General features: G+C 45.6%; 1 protein-coding gene across 1 annotated transcript; it reads left to right on the plus strand.

The window, feature by feature from the left end:
* The first annotated feature begins 510 nt into the window (after window positions 1-510).
* On the plus strand, window positions 511-16,242 carry KCNG4 (potassium voltage-gated channel modifier subfamily G member 4). The gene is made up of 3 exons (XM_028740143.2): window positions 511-1,213; window positions 4,064-4,862; window positions 14,689-16,242. The coding sequence occupies exons 2-3, from the start codon at window positions 4,119-4,121 to the stop codon at window positions 15,469-15,471; spliced, it is 1,527 nt and encodes a 508-aa protein (XP_028595976.2). The 5' UTR covers window positions 511-1,213; window positions 4,064-4,118; the 3' UTR covers window positions 15,472-16,242.
* Window positions 16,243-19,494: the final 3,252 nt, after the last annotated feature.

Here is a 19,494-nt window from a genome sequence, read left to right on the forward strand (position 1 = left end):
AGTAATTTTTGTGGGAGATCAAATATATATACAGCATGATTGTGTCTTCCACAGGGGTTCTGTTCTGGGGGTGGTGCGAATACGAAAAAATGTGTTTCTGCACCAGGAAAACCCAACACATTAGAGCTATCCACCTTGCGTACAGTTAATTTGTGAGATTTCAACCAGCCAGCTTTCAACTAAACAAGTTTGAAATTACACAAGTTCATTGCATACATACTATGTGCGATTCATATTAGTATTCCAAATCATCCATTGGCTCTGTGTGCATGCAAGAGTCTTGATGCAAATGCAAAGTCAGGAACAGCTGTTGTGCAACCCCCTACAAGCTCCATCACTCATGGAGCTGTCCCAAACCTTTTGTCAGCAGGTTATTACATAAGGGGAAGGAGCCTTCTTCCCCAGAGTGAGATGACTGGCTGGATCCATCATCCTGGCACACACCCACACACCCCGAACCACTACCACAACAGCAAACTTACCCTGTGCACATGCCCTATTAACATTAAATCTTATGTGGAATAGTAAAGTGCTTTTTTAGAAACCTGGAACTTTCAGAACTCAACACCTGAAAGGAAGCTGCTTCTGGGGTGTGTGGGGAAACACCCTGAAACAATTCAATTGCTGCCTCCAAAGTCAAAAAACAGGGAGAGAATGGCAAGTGTTAACACTGGCAAGTGTTATGGAGAACTGTCTTTGTCAGCATCAATTTATTATTGAGCATTTGTTGGGTCTCTCTGCTTCCACTCCAGACTGCTGCTGAATTGCTGGTATGCCCTGCAGTCTGCTCTAAGGATGAAGGGCTGGAGGATGCTGGAAAGAGAGAACAAGGGAGAGATTATGTCTAAGCCCTTCCCTCTTCCCTCCCTCCTCCTTCTGTCAGGAGGACCACACTGACAGCCCTCCAGGGAGGAAAAGCGGAGAGAGGGAGAATACAGACTTTGTCTCTCTTTTCAGTTGCCCAAGAAGATTCAGGGATGCCTTCCAAGTCTTTGAAAGGGTCTTTGAGTGAGGGAATCAGTCTATAAAGGAGAGAGAGAATATCAAGAAGGAGATGCCGGCCAAGAGCAATTTTATTACATCCATGGAATCAGGGCAACAAATGTGCTTTGATGCTTCTCCATCACCCAGGAATGGCAACAATTCCTCGCAATGTGTTCTGCTCTTGCTGCTGGGGAGACAGTTGACCCGGACACAGCCCGTGTTTAGCGCAGTAAGTAACTTTGCGAAACTTCGTTCTGGAATGCTGTCAGCCTGCACTGGGAGGGATGGCAAGCCGGAGGCAGAGTGGAATAAGACTGGAGGGGTTTTGTGCTTACTCCCCATCAGCTTCAAACCTCTACAAAGGGGTTTGCTTCTCAGCATTGTATGTGTAATTGGTTTCGTCCGATGTCTACTTGAAGGGGAGGGGGGTCGTGTATGTATTTAGCAAGAATGAGACAGAATTCCAGCTGCAGGCGGTGTCTGTGAAAAGGAGAGGATGAACACCAACCTAAGCCCCACAGTCTGCAATATGGGGATATTGATATTTGGCCTACCTTACAGGGCTGTTGTAAAGGTTATAAGATAATTTGTGTGAAGAAATCAAATGCATACATCGTTGCTTTCAGCTTCCTCCTATGCTTTTCATGATTCACAGCAGCTCAGCAACTGTAAAACTTCAGGCTTCTCTGATTTTCTATTTGCTTTTGTTGTATCCATGGTAAAATGTGGAAGGGGCAGGTTGTAGCTCAGTGACAGAGCATCTGCTTTGCATGCAGAAGGTCCCAGGTTCAATCTCTGGCATCTCCAGGTAGAGTTGCGGTGGGGACCTTCTGGACTGAAATCCTGGAAAGCAGCTGCCAGTCAGTGTCAACAGTACTGAGCTAGATGGACAAATGGTATGACCCAATATAGAGGAAGCTTCTGGACTCCCTGTGAATGTGAAATGGAACCAGTCTGTGGATGCTCAAGAGAATCCTGTTATGCTTGTCAAACCCTTGAGAAGTTATTCACTTCTATGCTATTGCCGTTTCTGCTTCTCTCTCTTTTGGGGGTGTGCAAATGTGTATAACTTTAAAACATCATCAACAGAAGAACAACATTTAGAACTTCCAGCTAAGATGGGCAGCCTTTGTAAGCACTGCTGCCTGTTCTCTTAGGACAGACAAACTGCCATCATGTTAATTAATCCCTGAGAGTATCCTAGGTACCGCTGTACTACCTAGACGGATTTCTTGCTGAAATGCCATCATTCAATGAAGTTGATTTGCAGCAGATTCAGGGCAGGCAAAAATAAATCCTGCCCATATAAACATGATTAACTTATGGAATAGGGATCTAGTGAGGTGGGGGAGGGGAAGTGCTTTGATTTATTTTATTTTATTAGGATTAGACAAACTCAGGATGAGTTGGTCAGCCAAAAGCTTTTGGGCTTGATAGTTAAATAGAACTTTCACATCCAGAGGCTCTGTGTCTCTGAATACGAAAGGATCGGTACAAGCCAAAGAAGGAGACATCACCTTCATGTCCTGCTGGAGGCATCTGGCTGGTCTCTTCTGGAAAGTACAGGATTGTAAAGTTGCAATACAGGAATCACAACTAAAGAATTCCTGGCAGATGGCCTTCCATCGAAGGAGAGTCTACCACCTTCTAATGTAGTCTATTCCATTGTCAAATAGCTCATACCATCAAAAAGGTTATCCTAATGTTTAATCAGAATCTCCTTTCTTGTAATTTGAACCCTTTGGTTCGGGTCCTTCCCTCTAGAGCAGCAGAAGACAAGCTTGCTCCATCTTCCATGGGACAGCCCTTCAGATGTTTGAAGATGGCTATCATATCACCTGTCAGCCTTCTCTCCTCCAGGTTAAACATCCCCAGCTCCCCCAGCCATTCCTCATAAGCCTTGGTTTCCAGACCCTTTGCCATCTTGCTTCTCCTCCACTGCACACATTCCAGCTTGTCTATATCCTGGACCCAGACAACACTTTGGGCTTGATCCCAGCAGGGCTGTTTTCACTGCGACACTTCTGTTCGCACTACAGGAGTGGCTGCTCCACCAGGGTGTCATTGAGGAGGACTTCAATATATAAGCAGATTTGAAGGTTATACATCAAGTTTTCCCAGGAATAAGGTTTGATTGAATCCAGTGGCTACCCTTCTTTTTTTAAAAAAAAATAAAATAAAAAATAGAATGTGTCAGCAGAAACAGCTAAGGCATGCCATTAAAAAAGGGTGTGGGACCTTTTTCAGCCTGAGGGATGCATTCCCTGCATTCTGATGGGAGCTTCCGGGCAACTTCCCAAGGGCTACATGCCAGTGGTGGGTAGAGCCAAAGGCAAAAGTGGGCGGAGCAATGGATGTAAAATTTACCTCAGTGCAGAAGGCTAGTTTCTGGACACACCCACATATCCCTCTCTATCCTCCGTCCAGGCAAGTAAGAAGAATTGCCAGAGGACACACTCCAGCCAGACAAAAGCACTTGAGGCTGTAAAGCCAGGCCAGTGAGAGGGTATGGCTCGTGTGTGGTCTGTGGAGAGTCCTGAGGGCCTGATAGAGAGGCCCAGAAGGGCCTGAGATCCCCAATCCCTCCTTGTAAATAAAGGGGTATTTTGTTGTTGGGTTTTATTTGTTTGCAAATTGTCCTGGCCTTTCTTGTTGGAAAGAAAACTGGTATTAACATTCCAACAACTACAACTGGTTATGAGAGACAGATGCTTTTGCTCATGCAGTACATAGCCAAACTGTGGAACTCACTTCCACAGGAGGAAAAGATGGCCACCAGCTAGGGTAGTTTTAACACAAGATTGGACAAGTTGGGGCTGCTAGCTACAATGGCTATGTTGTGCTTCTCTTGTCGGAGGCAGTATGCCTCTGAATACAAGTTGCTGGAAATCACAGGAGTGGATAGTGCTCTTGTGCTTGGGTTGTCCACAGGTTGTCCACAGAGACCTGGGTGAACAGGATGCTGGACTAGATGCGCCATTGGCCTGATCCAGCAGGGCTTTTCTTATGTTACCGTGTTCCTCATCTCACAATGGTCATGATCCTGTCTCTGTTTTCCCTCCTATTTCCACCTCCCTAGCCAGCTTGGCTCTGATGCTGCTTCTGTGCTGGAGCTCCAGTGACAACCCTCAGAGATGCCTATTCTCTCTGGAGGCAGTGACCACGACTACAGCTACAATTCCTGCACTTCCTTGAACCACCTGTTTCCCATCTCAGTGGTCGAGACTCCCCCCGCCAAAGGGGTCCACTACCAACGGGCCCAGAGGATTTACCACCCAGATCGGCTCGGGACAGTCGATCTGAAGAGGGAGATCATGGTCAACGTTGGCGGCATCAAGTACCTGTTGCCCTGGAGCACCTTGGACGAGTTCCCCGCATCCCGGCTGAGCAAGCTGAAGTTCTGCAGCAGCTACGAAGAGATAGTCCAGCTGTGTGATGACTACGATGAAGACACGCAAGAGTTTTTCTTCGACCGGAACCCCAACGTTTTTGGGGTGATTGTCAGCTTCCTCACGGCAGGGAAACTGATGCTCCTCCACGACACCTGTGCCTTGTCCTTCCAGGAGGAGCTGAAGTACTGGGGGATCGAGGAGTCCAACTTGGAGAACTGCTGCTTCCGGAAGCTCTTCCAGAAGGCTGAGGAGCTGGCCGAGGTGCGCAGAGAGGAGGAGATGCAGATGAGCAAAGTGACGGCCTGCGTCCTGGAAGAGGAGACCAAATACGGCCAGTTTATGAGCAAGCTGAGGGACATGGTGGAAAACCCCCGGTCGGGCCTCCCGGGGAAAATCTTTGCTTGCCTCTCCATCCTCTTTGTGGCCACCACAGCGATAAGCCTTTGTGTCAGCACCATGCCGGACTTAAGGGAAGAAGAAGACAGGGTGAGTAAGCCCTGTTTTGTATTTATGCGCTCCTTCCACTGTCACAGGCAGATGCTGGGAGTTCTTGGGTTTCATAAGTGGGGAAAGTGTCGTTCCACTCAGAAGGATCATAGCTCAGTGGTAGAGTATCGGCTTTGCATGCAGTTTCAATTCTTTCCATTTCCAGGTATGGCAGGGAGAGGCCCCTGCTTGGAACCACAAGAGCTGCTTCTGGCCAGTGTAGGCAGCATTGAGCTATATGGACCAAAGCCGGTTCCTGTGTTCCTACCACCCTGCTTGTGGGCAATGCATAGAACTCCCTCCCACAGAAGGGAGTGATGCCCACCAACTTGGATGGCTTTTAAAGAGGACTGGATAAATTAATGGAGGAATGAAGCTATCAATGGCCACTAGCCTCTATTATGTCTCCATGGTGAGAGGGAGTAATGCTTCTGTGTGCCGGTTGCTGGAAACCACAGGATGAGAGTGTGCTCTTGTGTTCAGGTCCTGCTTGCGGGTTTCCTGCAGGCATCTGTCTGGCCACAGTGAGAGCAGGATGCTGGACTAGAAGGGCCTTTGGCCTGATCCAGCAGGGCTCTTCTTCTGTTCCTGTTACCATAAACATCACTAGTTATATTACATCTGCAGACCTATGTTACATCATGATATTCTGCAGCCAACACTGCATGCCTACGTTTGGACTAATTCACTCATGCATTTTCCTCTCTTTTGCTTTTGAGTGTTGTACACTTGTTGCCTATGCACACAGGTTCAACTGTCCCCATGTGTGTATAATGCTGTGTCTAATGAATATGCATATGGATGGGGAGGGGCATTGTGGTAGCACGCTCTACTTGCATATAGCTACATATATGGGGGTAGGGGATTTCTCTAGGTGATTGGGTTCCCTGCTTCTTTTTTCACTGAGTCACCTTGGGCCACTCACCAAATCTCACTCTAACCTGCCTTAAAGGGTTGTGAGAAGGTGGGCTATAAATACAAAAACAAGCAAATGAACAAACACAGGTGTCTTGGTCCTGGGTCAACACGCTAGCCACTGCACCAGGCTGGTACTCTGTTAATTTTATGTGTTTGTTGTGGTAAAGTACTTCTTGGGAAACTGCCCTATCTGTCAAGAGTGGCTCCTAAGTGTGGAAGTGTGTGTGTGTAGGCAGAATTATAGCCAGCATGAAGACTAATCTAGTTTTTCTAGGGAGTGGGGGAATGAGGTGGTCCAGGGGGGAAATAATCAAATGGTTCGTCAATGTATGTTAGAATGAGTGGTTCAACTTTCCTGGATTAGCAACAGGGTTTAATTTGAAATGAAGGTTGCTAGTAATCTCAGTTCAGAGCAAGCTCAGAAACTGTGAAATGAGAGAGTAACACTTTTGCATATTCTAACTGGCTGGTGGGGAAGGAAATCATTCCTGCCTCTGCTAAACACCTTTTCACAGACACCATTTGAATTGCACAGGAACACAGAATAGAACTACTAAACCTATAAACCACTCCTTGGAGAACAAAATCTATATTCACACAACAGTGCCTCTGAGTATGTATAGGGTGCCCTTTCATCACCAATGAATCCATCAAGCCACTGAGATTGGGCAAGATTCCTTAGACAGGGCTTGTGGATGCCTTAAACAATCATTGGTTTTGCATTTGATTGTTTGTTTGCAAATACATGTTAAATGGAAAGGAAGCCAGTCCATTCACTAATGGCGATATTGCCATTTTTTTTTATAGAAAACAATCTCGAAAAATGCATGTTCTTTGTACTAAAAGGAATGAAAAAGGCTACAGTTGACTGTCGTTCCCTCCAACTGTATTTATTGTTACATTGATTCTTTTAAAGCCATTAGCATTCACTAATATTTTCTGCAAAAAAGTATTTTTAAAATAAAAAAACCCCTAAGGAAAGCCAATTAAATTTTTGGCACAATCTTTCTTTCTTTCTTACAGAACAGCACATGTTTACTCAGACGTAAGTCCCTTTTTGTTCAGTTAGGGTTGCCAGGCCCAGACATAGCCAGCAATTGGCTGTTGGAAACAACTTTGGGCAAAACAAAAAAAAAAAGCTCAACAACAACTTTGCCCCCCTCCCTGAAAACAAAAGCTCAACAACTTTGCCCACAATATGGCAACCCTAGTTCAATGCACCTACTCCCAGGAAAGCATATTTAGGAATGCAACCTTTCCCTTTTAAAGTGCCAGAATATTCTTTGTAGTTAAATCAGTGTTGTTTTTTCAGTTTGATCCAAAGCACATTTGCTGAGAAGTTAGTATTATGGAGGCTTCCTCGGAGGCTGAGCAAGGAATGCCCACAAGGTTCTCTAAACATACCTATGTGGTGCAGTGGTTTCACTTTGGCACACAAACCTCCACCATGGAGAATCTGTGAAAATCCAGCAGTTGTTGGGCTTCAGCTCCCATCAGCCTGCAACCAGCATGTCCAAGGGCCAGGGATGATGAGAGTTGTAGTCCAACAACAACTGCAAGGCCATTAGTTCACTATCCTCACTGTTTCCTAACAGAGAATCCGGTCTCTCTCTTTATCACTTGTATTTTGAAATAGACTTTAGTGGTAGTAACAGCAGCAGAGGAGTAGAAGTAATAATAATAAGAATTCTGACCCTCACCATCTGCCTTTAAGGTACCTGGAGAAAGCAATCTTATGAGATACACTGAAGTCATCATTGATGCATGAATACATTGGTGCAATGTGTATCAAAATAACCACATTGACACCACCACTACCACCAAAACAGTGCTTATACAGATGTGCACACAAAGATATCTACACCTTCTTCCTACAAGGCATGCAAAATAATATCTGTGTCAAATGCACAAAATTGGTGATAAAGAGAGAGGAGAAAATGAGCTGCCACCTATGCGCGATCACAGTATTGCTGCATTATGTGAATTAATGCAGAATAGTTAATATCCCACTCCCATTGCGCCAACCTGTACTTAAAACCACAGACAAGCAAATCAGAATCACCTTCCTAAGGTAGCCAGCTGATCGCAAACACTCCCCAACCCCACAAAAGCACAAGGCCAGGGCTGGTTAAGAGCAGCCTAAGATGCAACTTTTGGGAAATTTCATGACACAGAGAAAAGCAACATCACTTCCTAATGTCCTCAGATCAAATAATGGTTGAAGGCAGCACCGTAGCAGCTGGTTCATAGGCACCTTGGAAACTGCCTTACACCACTGTTCCCTCTAGCACAGAAGGGCCGCACTGACTGGCAGTGACTCTCTAGGGTTTCACTAGGGAACTCTCCCAGCTCTAGCAAGGGATACTGCTAGGGATTGAGCCTGGGACCTCCTGCATGCAAAGCAGATGCTCAACCACTGAGCTAAGGTTCAAAAGTTAGAAACTGTACTTCACAAAGAACTCTAGAAAACTGGTTTTAAAATATCCTGCTTCTTTTTGCCAGCCTTCTGTCGCTTTGTGTGTTTGAATCGGAGAATCATAAAAGAACCTCAAGGTCATCGTCTCTCCCGTGCTGATGCAGGGAATCCCTTGCTACAACAATCCTGCTGGATGGCCTTCCAGCCTCTGATTAAAAAACCTCAAATGAAGGAGAGTCCATCACCTTTTGAGACAGTTTATTCCACTGATTTGACATACTGTCAGCTCATACTGTCAGGAAGTCCTCCCCCTCTAAAGCTGGAGTGAGGAACATTTTTCAGCACTGCAGTTGCATTCCTTTGTGGGCAACCTTCGGGGGGGGGGCATACTGCAGAGGAGAGCCAAGGCAAAAAGTGGGTAGCTCCACTCCTGGCATGTGGCCCCTGGAAGGCTGCTCAGAAGGAAATGTGGCCCTTAGGCTGTAAAATGCTGAGCTTTGGTGAACCTGAGGTCTGACTCAGTAAAGCAACTAATCGTGAACTCAATGAGGCTGAAATCTGTGCACTGCTCTAAAGATGAATTATAACACCAAAGAGGCACAGAAATCCTTTGCAAAGCTTTTTCCTAGCATATGATTCAGATCAGCTAGATGCCTAGCTAGCTTGTGACATCCTAAGGACAAATGAGGCATGTCAGTTTATGGCCAATGTATGCTGTTTTGTAGCCCATGTCGGATCAGCCCAAGAGGTGGAAAGCCTCATGGAACTCAGGCAGACTACTCGTCCGGAGTAAACACGTGTAGGATTAATATCTGCCCATTGTGGTGGGGCTTAGGGATGACTGTGTAAGCAAAAACAAAATAAAGGAGAACATAGCTGCACTGTATATGTCATTAATTTACTTCTCCCTGCTTTTACTATGCATCATGCGGTACAACCAGTACAACTGTTTCCACATTTTAGCGCACTGTGGGAGGTGTGAAACAGAAAAAAGGCTGCTTGATTGCCTGACAAGTCATTCAAAGGGATGCTGGATGCAACTGCACCAATGGCCTGCAATGGAGTTTGGCATCTCTCAGTGAAAACTGTGGACCAGAGGCAGGGAAGGCTGGTTTTCAAAGAACTGGGTGACAATTCTCTGTCTGTTATTTGTAATGGTATATCTCTGAATAGCAGAGTCTGGGAAACAACCTAGGGAAGTGGTTTTCAACCAGTGTGTTGTGGCACCCTGGGGTGCCTTGAAAGGTGGTCAGGGGTGCCATGGGCAACATTGGTCTCTGTCCCTCTTTCCTTTCCTCCCTCCTCTGATGCCCTCTTGCATCTCTGCTTACTAAAAGCTTGCATAGCCCTGGCTACAAGCTTCCCAGGTGTTGGGTGTCTCTGCGGCTAGCCAGGGGGTGCTTTCCAGGCCCTTGTGGGGCAGTGTGAGGTAGCACCTGTCTTTGGGCGGGGGGGAGGGCAGATCAGAGACCTGGGATAGCAGCAGCAGCTGCCCAGAGGACATGCAAGGAGAGGGAAGAGGAGAGGAGGCTGAGGAAATACTCCACAAGGGAGGGTGTTCGAAAAGGGATGAGAGGCTGCCAGCTCTGCAGGCAAGGGGTGACATAACTGGGCTCCTGAGCCTCACAGGGGTGCCACAGAACAACTGTAGCTGGTCAAGGGAGCCAGGGACCCAAAAGCTTGAAAACCTCTGACCTAGGTAGTGACTTTTACCTTCATGTTCTGCTGATGGGCTTATGCAAATTATGTGGTTGCCAGCTGCAGGAAGGATGGTGCTGGATTAGATGGGCTTCTGCTCTGATCTAGCAGGGCTCTTCTTATATTCTTACATGAATTAAGTTCAGTGGTAAGAGCTAAGAAAATGGCTTCACTTATGCCAGACCTCCCTAGAGCATCAGGATGGAACTTATTTCAAATGTCAGGCCTTAACCCCAGAATGCGTCAAATGAGATGTTAATACACTTCACTTTAGGGCTGTGAACTGTTTGTGTGATTCTGTTTGTTTGTTTTTTAAAAGCTGGTTAATCATATGGTGACTAAGCAATCAAATTTCCATGCTGCATAACAACTTGCACCATCAGATTCAGTTTGCACAGAAGCACAAGTTTCATTGGGTGTGCAGCTTTTCTTTTCAGGCTGAGGGAGGGAAGACCCAGAGCTCCTGAACCGAAATCCCCACTATTCAGTCTTTTAATTCTCTCCTCACAACAAAATTAGGATGTAATAAGGCTGTTTTTCAATGCAAACACATATGTCTTGGGTCTGATGTTTTCCAGGGGTGGTGGTGGGAGACTTTAAAACTGAGCAAGCCGTCTGCAACATGCCTTCTGCTGTGGAAGCAGTGAATAACTTTCTTTTACAAAAGGGAAAAGTTCAAACAAGCACCCAGGATATTTGTGCAGTGCCATGGGTCAATTTGTTGAGCAGGTCAGAATCTCTTTAATCCAGGGGCTTTAGCACTGTGCTTTACCTCTCCCCCAGCATTCCTACCCACGCATAATATTTCTGGGTTGTTATCCCAAATGCACAGGGTAATTTAAAAATAAGAGAGAAGAGGAATGATTCATCATCACCACCACCACCACCACCACCACCACCATAGCAAAATCATCAGAAACAGCACATTACTTTTAAGATTGAAACACTTATCTTTGATTGTTTGCACTGAGACCATAGTTGGATTAACCATAGTACACATAAATTTCCCTTAATGGGGCAACTAACAAACAAGGGAGAGTGGAAAATAGCACAGAGGAAATGGTTTAGCACCATCCCTTGGTCCTCTGACTGGAATGCATCCCAAAGGAAACAACCAAAGACCCCATTTCACTGCTTATTGGGAGTTGAAATTTGCCACAGCAAGGTTTTAAGAACATAAGAAGAGTCCCGCAGGATCAGACCAAAGACCAGGTCTCACAGTGGCCAAAGACCCATCTAGTCGTGGTCTCACAGTGGCCAACCAGATGCCTTAATGGGAAGGACCTGTTCTCACATTCCTAAACTGCTTTATCCCAAGTCAGACCAATTTGTACATCTAGATCACTTTTATCTACATTGACTGGCAGTGACTCTCCAGCATGTCTTTACTTTGGTGCATTTAAATGTTCTTCCATCAGTAGTGCTGGAGGGGAGGTTCCAAAAAATATCATCTTGTCAATGTAGATGCCCCTGTGAATCTGGAGAGGTAGAACCAATATATCTGGTTCTTATGTACTGTTCCTTTTAATACAACGTATGTAAGATTTTTTCTGAATCCCTTTTATGGGAGTCCCAGGATGGTTGGATGCATTTTATGCCTTTTCACTCCTTTCATATCAGAAAGCTTCCACCTCTTCCAGGGTGGCTAAATATTGTGATGCTGCAATGGGGACTAATTTAAGCAAACTTATAGTTGTGCTTTCTATGTCTGGAATTTTATACCATGACACAGTTACTAATGGTTTTATTGTTATGGTTTCCCTATTTTATTCTGGTTGAGGAATGGTTGAGGGAATTGGATCTTTAGGTGGGATTGGTGCAGGTCACAGCCTCTGGAGCAGGAGAAAATAAGTTTTATCCATCCTCCATGTGGCAGCTCCTTAGATATTTGAAGATGGCTATCAAATCTCCTCTCAGTCTCCTCTTTAACAGGCTAAACATACTCAATGCTTTCAACCGTTCCTCATAAGGCTTGATTTCCAGACCCTTGATCATTTTGGTTGCCCTTCTCTGCACACATTCCAGCTTGTACATGAGGATGAGACCATAAAATGAATGGAAAGTCGATTTTGCCTCTTTACTATCTTTGGTCACAGATGGTTAAACCATCCAGTCTCATCCTGCTCTTGTAATCACCATTTAGTAACATATTGGCTGGTGCCATGCCAATTCTCCATCAGCCATGATTTTTTTTGGATCTTAGCATGTGCTGCTATTAGAAAACCTGTGAAATTCTAGAAGAGCCTTCCAAAACAGTCTTGGTGACCGGGGTTGGGGAGGAAGATACTTGTTAAGTTTCAAAACCAAACCCTTTCTTCCCTGCTGACAAATGACATTTGTTTTATGTTCAGAGGGTAGTTATCAAGGTCAGGAACACATCTGTACTGAGACTGCTGAGCTGACTACTGTATTGCTCAGGGATTGCATTCCAGGTGAGCATCATTGGGTGCTTGGTGTCAGTGATGTGTAGCACTGCTGACCTTCTCATTGCAGAACCTTGAGCTGAAGTTTCATCCTACTGTTTCTCCAAGGATCTCAGGGCAGTGCACACAGTCCTTTGGACTTTAGCCAACAGTCCTGTAAGGTGGACTTGTTACTAGTCTTAGAGAGACATTGACTGGTCCATGATTGTCTAGCAGGTGTCCTGGTAGCGTGGGGATTTGAAGCCAAGTCTATCTGGTCATAGTCAAGCATGCTAGTTGCTACACAACAAGGTCTCTCATTTATCTTTGAAATATCTGCCCTTCTGGCCTTACCTACTTACTCATATCTCTATCACTGCCACCACCTAAAAATGCCCACTGAAAAGTGCTCAGAATATTGTTTTTCCTTAAGTGCATCTCATATATATATATATATATATATATATATATATATATATAGGCTACTACCACTTCAGATTCATAGCCACACATTCTTTGGAGGAGGCAGTTGTATAATACTGCTATGCTGAAATCTGTAAAACCCATTTCTCAGAGGTTTTCATCTATAAAAGAGGTTTCCATTTTTCTGCCTCATTCTCATTTTCTTTAGAACCTCAAGATGGGCAAAGGTGGTATGTGTGAGTGTGTTTTCTTTCATCCCATTTCTACCCATTTCCCCAGTGCTCTGCACCCTCCCCAGCTTCCCACACTTCCTGATCTGAAAAAGCCCTGTGAAAGGAGCTCCTTTACGATGCCTTCTTGTGGGCTTTGACTGAAAGTGAAGGAACCAGGGAAGGCTGCAGAGCAAAAAACCCTGGTGCCATGATTTGTAGAACAAAAGAGAGAGGACGCTCACAGGCACCACCTGGCCACCTCAAAAGTAAGGTCAGTGCACATACACATGAACATGAATGCACACACACACAAAGAGAAATCCCCCCATATTTGAGAATTTCACCAAAATGTTCTCTCCCCATTGATAATTTCCGAATGCAATTTCTTTTCTCATTAACTTGATGGAGACCAGTGCGGGGGGGGGGGGGGCTGCAGGAGACATTTTTGGCACAGCGCTACTGAATAACCTTTGCTGTTAAATGGTATGACTGAACAATACCTTCTCAGTGATCCATAAGGAAATGTTAGAATTCTCTCTGAGCATATCTAGATTCATTATTCAATGAAGAGGAGGGATTCAGGGTTGCCCACAAAAGCCTTTGTGGTTAAATGATATTGGCTTACGACCACATATTCAAAGGCCAAAGTGACCTATTGGAGGTACTTACTTTTTTCCATTTCTGTTCTCAAGTTCTCACCTTGGACAGTTTGATTTAACTAGAGCCTGGGCTTAAGTATTCAAACAAAAGCAGCAATGCAGGAAAAGTGACTCAGCAATCCTCATGGCAGCAATGCAGTCAGGGGATTTGAACAGCTCCAGCTTGTAAGAGGGTTGAGGACAAGGCAGATACAAAATGCCTAAATGGTAGAAGGTTCCTCCCCCGCCCGCCTTTCTTCTAGGCAAGGAATTATCACAAGCCACCTCTTGTTAGAAGCTGGATTCAATGGGTTTGCAACTTCACCAAATTAGCTGGTCAGTTACAAACATTGGTTAGTTACAACGTGCCTTCCATAAATCATTCAGCCACTTGCACCTTTTGAAAATTATTTCTGTATTACATGCATGCATCACAACTTCATTGCCTTAAAGACAAGGGCCACATCAGCATCCACAACTAATAGAAATAAAACATCCAATATATACCAACAAAAGCGCTGTCAGATTGTGGGTTGTATGAGCAATAGTGGCTACTGAGACTCATAGGAAGTGGCAGGGATCACAGCACACGGGAAGCTGCTGAACTGGTGGCCTAATAAATCTATGATAAATAATAACAAGGTAAAATGGGTTGTTCCTATATCCCTTTTATATGCAGGCATTTTCCCAGAAGGAGAGTCATGTAAAGATCCAAATGTAGCAGATGGCTGGTAGGAGGGTGAGTCATGAGATCAAGAGATGTTTATTATCTAGTCTTGGGAGCCCTGGGAATTGGGGAGCCCTAGGAACTGACATTATACACATTCCCCTCTAATATAATGTATTTTTGCACACATTGTTGTGTTGAAGAACTGTGCCATAAAATTCAGAGAAGTGTCAATTTCAAAGGATATCTATGTTTTGCGGGTTGCACATTGGTTCAAGAAATGTGAATGAGATAGCTTCTCATTAAAATGCAAACAAAACTTCTCCCTCATCACTAGGACTGGGTAACACACACGGTGTATATTACAGCCTCTGTTGTATTTTTCTGATTTTTTTTAACTGAGAGAGACGTCCATTCATTCTGACCTCTTTCTTTCCCCCTTCCATATGCAGGGTGAATGTTCCCAAAAGTGCTATTACATCTTCATCATTGAGACCATCTGCGTGGCTTGGTTCTCCCTGGAGTTCTGCCTCCGATTCATCCAGGCCAAGAGCAAATGTCAGTTTTTCAAAGGTCCTCTGAACATCATCGACTTCTTGGCCATCTCCCCATATTATGCATCCCTCATTGTGCTGGATGACGAGCCCACTGAGAAAGACAGCAGGCCGAGCGGGAGCTCGTACCTCGAGAAGGTGGGCTTGGTGCTACGGGTCTTACGTGCCTTGAGGATACTGTATGTCATGCGCCTTGCTAGGCACTCTTTGGGATTGCAGACTTTGGGCCTCACCGTCCGGAGGAGCGCAAGAGAGTTTGGCCTGCTCTTGCTCTTCCTGTGTGTAGCCGTCACCCTCTTTTCTCCCCTGGTCTACCTTGCAGAGAACGAATCTGGGAAGATCCTGGAGTTTACCAGCATCCCTGCCTCTTACTGGTGGGCTATCATCTCTATGACTACAGTGGGCTATGGGGACATGGTACCCAGGAGCGTCCCGGGCCAGATGGTTGCCCTAAGCAGCATCCTGAGTGGGATACTCATTATGGCTTTCCCAGCCACCTCCATATTCCACACATTCTCCCACTCCTACTCCGAGCTGAGGAGGGAGCATGAGCGGCTACAGTCCCGAATCATGAGGCTAAAGAACGCCAACACTTCTGGTGAGAGTGACACACTGAATGAGAGTGAAAGCTTCACTACGGATGCAACTGGCTCACCCATCAAGTACATCTACAAAGGATAATGAACATCCTGCTGCAAAATAATAATAATCTGTGTACTGTAATGCACAAAGCAAAGCAGTTAGCCCAAGGCTTGCAATTCGCCATTTTCAAATGCAATTGCTTCTGCAAAAGTCTGCCCGGGTGAAGCTTAAAGCACATTGCTGAGAACAGTAACAAACAATGCTCAGGCAGTACCGGCAATGGCAGGGAGGGTCTGGGGTACTAAAGAGTGCTGATGATGTTAGGAGCCCCACGTAGGAGTCTGGCTTACAGGCTGAGCTAGACAAACACCAAGCTGTGGCCCTAGACTAGATCAGGGGTGGGAAACCCTTTTCTCAGCCCAAGGGCCATGTTGCTTCATAGGAGACCTCCTGGAGGCCACATGCCAGGGGTGGGCGGGGCCAGGAAAAAAGTGGGTGGAGACAGAGACAAAGGTGAACAGGGCCGGGTGCAATAGTGGACGGAACAACAGTTGTGTGACTCTTTGCCTCTGTACAATAGGCTGTGTTCCAATCATGCAAAAAGCCAAAGGTTTCTACATGTGCACATCTCTACCAGGAGAAACTAGAGGCATTATCAAAGTTAAAGGGCATATTTTGGCCAGGTAAAAGCACTTCAGGGGTGTGCGGAGCAGGGTCGGTGTGGAGTGTATGAGGGACAGAGAGGGGAGCATTTTGAGAGCCAGATAGAGAGGTATCCCCTACCCCTAGGATAGGTGGTGATGCATCTTTTCACCCGGTATAAGTGTGAGACAACTAACCCATCATGAAGGCTAGCTGAGCAAGACGGCACTCTTCCTTACATTAAGGGAGAACGATAATGAGCAAACCAAATGAACAAGACCCTGGAATGCCTTGAAAGACTTTTTGGATATTGACTTTTGACCTTTCCCTGCAAACCAGAGATTGTGTTTCAACTTTAAAATGAGTGCACAGCATCACACAGATCTCACTTTCCCAAAAATATGTATGCACATAATCAGAGTTTCCAGTCTCAACAGTTGCAAAGTCCAGTAATCAAGGCAAGTGGAAACATCATGCCAACCAAATAGACATGGAGGAAAAGACACTCCATTGCTAGGTTAGTACACGAGGTACCATTTGTATCGCAGGATAGGCAGCCCACAGAGCAATAAAAGTAAGCTATCCTGACCCACTTTCCTGGGAGTAAGCCCCATTTAAATGAATGGGACTTACTCCTGAGTGGACACATGCAGGATAGCAATGTAAAGAGACTGAACACGTGCAGTTAGAACTGGAGTGGTGAACATAGCCCAGAAGCCACATTCTCTGGTGGACAACCATCTGGGGGCCACATGCCATAGGTAGGTGGGGCCAGGTGCAAAAGAAGGCATAAGCATAAATTTTGACTTTGTACAGCAGGCTAGTTTTTACACACACATGTGCACCCCTCCATCCAGGCAATTGGGAAGCATGTTCAGAATTCAAGGATACATTCTGGCCAGGCAAACACACTCAAGGAGAGTGCAAAACAGGGGCTGTAGGGAGTTGTTGTTAGGGAGAGGTGTTTGACCTGGGAAGAATACCAAGGGCTAGACAGAGAGGGGTGGTGCATTTGACTCCCAGGCCTGAGATTTCCCATCCATGAGTCCGAGAGAGGTTACATAAGAATGCAAGACAGATCCTGTTGGATCATACCAAAGGTCTATCCAGTCTTGCATTCTGTTACTCAGTGTGGACCACCAGAGAAGCCCAGAAGCCATCTCCTTTTCCTGCTCTCACACCCCCACACCCCAATTGTTATTTGGTGGCATACTAACTGGAGAGTCTATCACGGCTAACACCCTCTGATTGATAGCTTAGTCTCCAATAATTTGTCCAATTGCCCATAAATTAATGGCATGCCATGTGAAGAAGTCCTTTCTTGATCCTGTCCTGAACCTGCTGCCAATCAACATCATTGGCTGAACCAAATTCCATTTTTTATGGAAGGCCTGTCCTTCCATTAGGCAGAATGAGGCAGCCACCTGAAGCAGCTGATTTTGGCTGTCAGGGAAGGGCAGCAAATGATTAGTTGTTTCATTTGTTTTATTAGTGCCAGGAAAGGGAGAGGAGCTTGTAGGATTTCCTGCCTCAAATGCCAAAATAACTTGGCTAGCCTTGGGTACTATGCGCCTTGACTTAATGTCTTGATCCAGTCCTGGGGAGAGGGAGAAAAATTTACACTGCACCAGGCACCAATTTGTTAATTTTACCAGCAGTCACTCTGGTTAAGAGGGCTTTACACAGAACTTATACCCAAGAGCTAGATCAGGCGCCAATCATTCGATGATGCCTGCCCTATTGCAAGTCAAATCATTGTTCCATCTAGTCCAGTCATGTCTTCATTGATAGAGGCATCCCTACCATTAGGCTGAAGGGGGTAGCTGCTCAGGTGGCATAAATGTTGAAGGATAGAGTTGTGTGCTACATGTCTTGCACTGCAGTTCACAGCTAGCCTACTGCTGTGGTGGGTGCTGTCCGGCCATCAGTGCTGAAATAGGATTCAGCTACCAGTCTAACATGGACTTGAGCCTTGGAGGACTGCTTTCTTGCCATTCATCTCAGATGGCAAAATGTATTGGGTCAGCCCTGGCTCTGACTGGCAGAGGATTTCCAAGGTCAGCCCAGCTTCCTACAATCCTTTAACTCAGCGGTAGTCAACCTTTTTATACCAACCGCCCACTAATGCGTCTTTCTTGATGGTAAAATTTCCTTACTGCCCACCAGTGCTCGATGGAAGGAGGATTCAGCTTGTGCCCTACGGCCCACCTAGAATCCTGAAACACCCATTAGTGAGTAGTAGGGACCAGGTTGACAACCCCTGCTTTAACTAATGATACTAGAGACTGAAGCTGAATGCAAAGCTTGTGTTCTACAGCTCTTGTGTCATCTACAAAGCCCCAGAAAGCCCAGGAGGAGAAGGCAGGAAATCTTTACAGCAGGTATAGGGATACCCATGGCCCTGGGAAAGTGGTCACAGTTCAAGGGCAAATATCTTGACTTATATACAGAAGGTCCCAGGTTTAGTCCCTGGCATCTTCAAGTAGGGCTAGGGGAGACCTCTAAGCCTGAAATCCTCTGCCACTCAGTGTAGACAAAGCTGAGCTAAGATGGGCCATTGGACTGACTTGGGATATGGCAATTTCCTAGCTATATCTTCCTAGGCAGATATTGTTGAACGCCAACTCTCACTCACCCCAGCCAGCATGGCCAATGGGCATGCATGTTGTTGCCCAACAGCCCCTGGAGGACCACAGGCTCCCCTTCCTGGCTTTACAGTTCCTCAGCTCTTGACTCTTCTCTGATAGTTGGCAGTTGACATCTCAGTTGATTCCAGTTCCATTGTTGATGGCGCAAGAGTCCTGCCCAAGCCCAATGAAGGGCATGCGTGCAGCAGGAGCATTTGGCGGATGGCACCCTAAGCCCTCCGCCAACTTTCACATCATGTTGATTAAATGAGTGGCAAAATACAACAAGGCCCCCATTTTGGGAGAGACAGAAAGGGGCAGCAGTGGGACACTTTTGCTTATTTCAGCTGTACAGGCTCTTTGTAGTTGCCTCTGACTTTCCAATGCCCTTTACAGCCATCCGTGACATCAAAGCACTGGAACAGGTTCACATAGAACTTATATATATCATGGCCATTTATAAAATGCTGAGCACTGAGCATATCAAAGAGCTCTCGATGATGCATTTCTGCATCCTTGAAGCCAAAGGCACAAAACACCCATATGCGGAAGCTTTGAAACCTCCTGCAGTCAACTGATCTGTATCTGTACAAGGACTGCACCACAAATGACTTGCTTAGCACTCGGGTTTAAGGAAGAAAATAATAGAGAGCGCTTTGACATGCAGCCTGCCCTCCGTAAACTTTTCACACTAGAAAACAATTTTTCTTACATATAATTTCTTGAGATAATGGAGAAAGAATTTTAAAAAGAAATGTCTTGTTTATCTGAACTGTGATAACATCTTGCATTGTAAAGGAAGTATTTTGTAAAGGAAATAAATGTCCCAGATGAAGGCTTTTCAATAACATTA

This window comes from Podarcis muralis, chromosome 7, assembly GCF_964188315.1.
Source record: "Podarcis muralis chromosome 7, rPodMur119.hap1.1, whole genome shotgun sequence".
Classification (NCBI taxonomy): Eukaryota; Metazoa; Chordata; class Lepidosauria; order Squamata; family Lacertidae; genus Podarcis; species Podarcis muralis.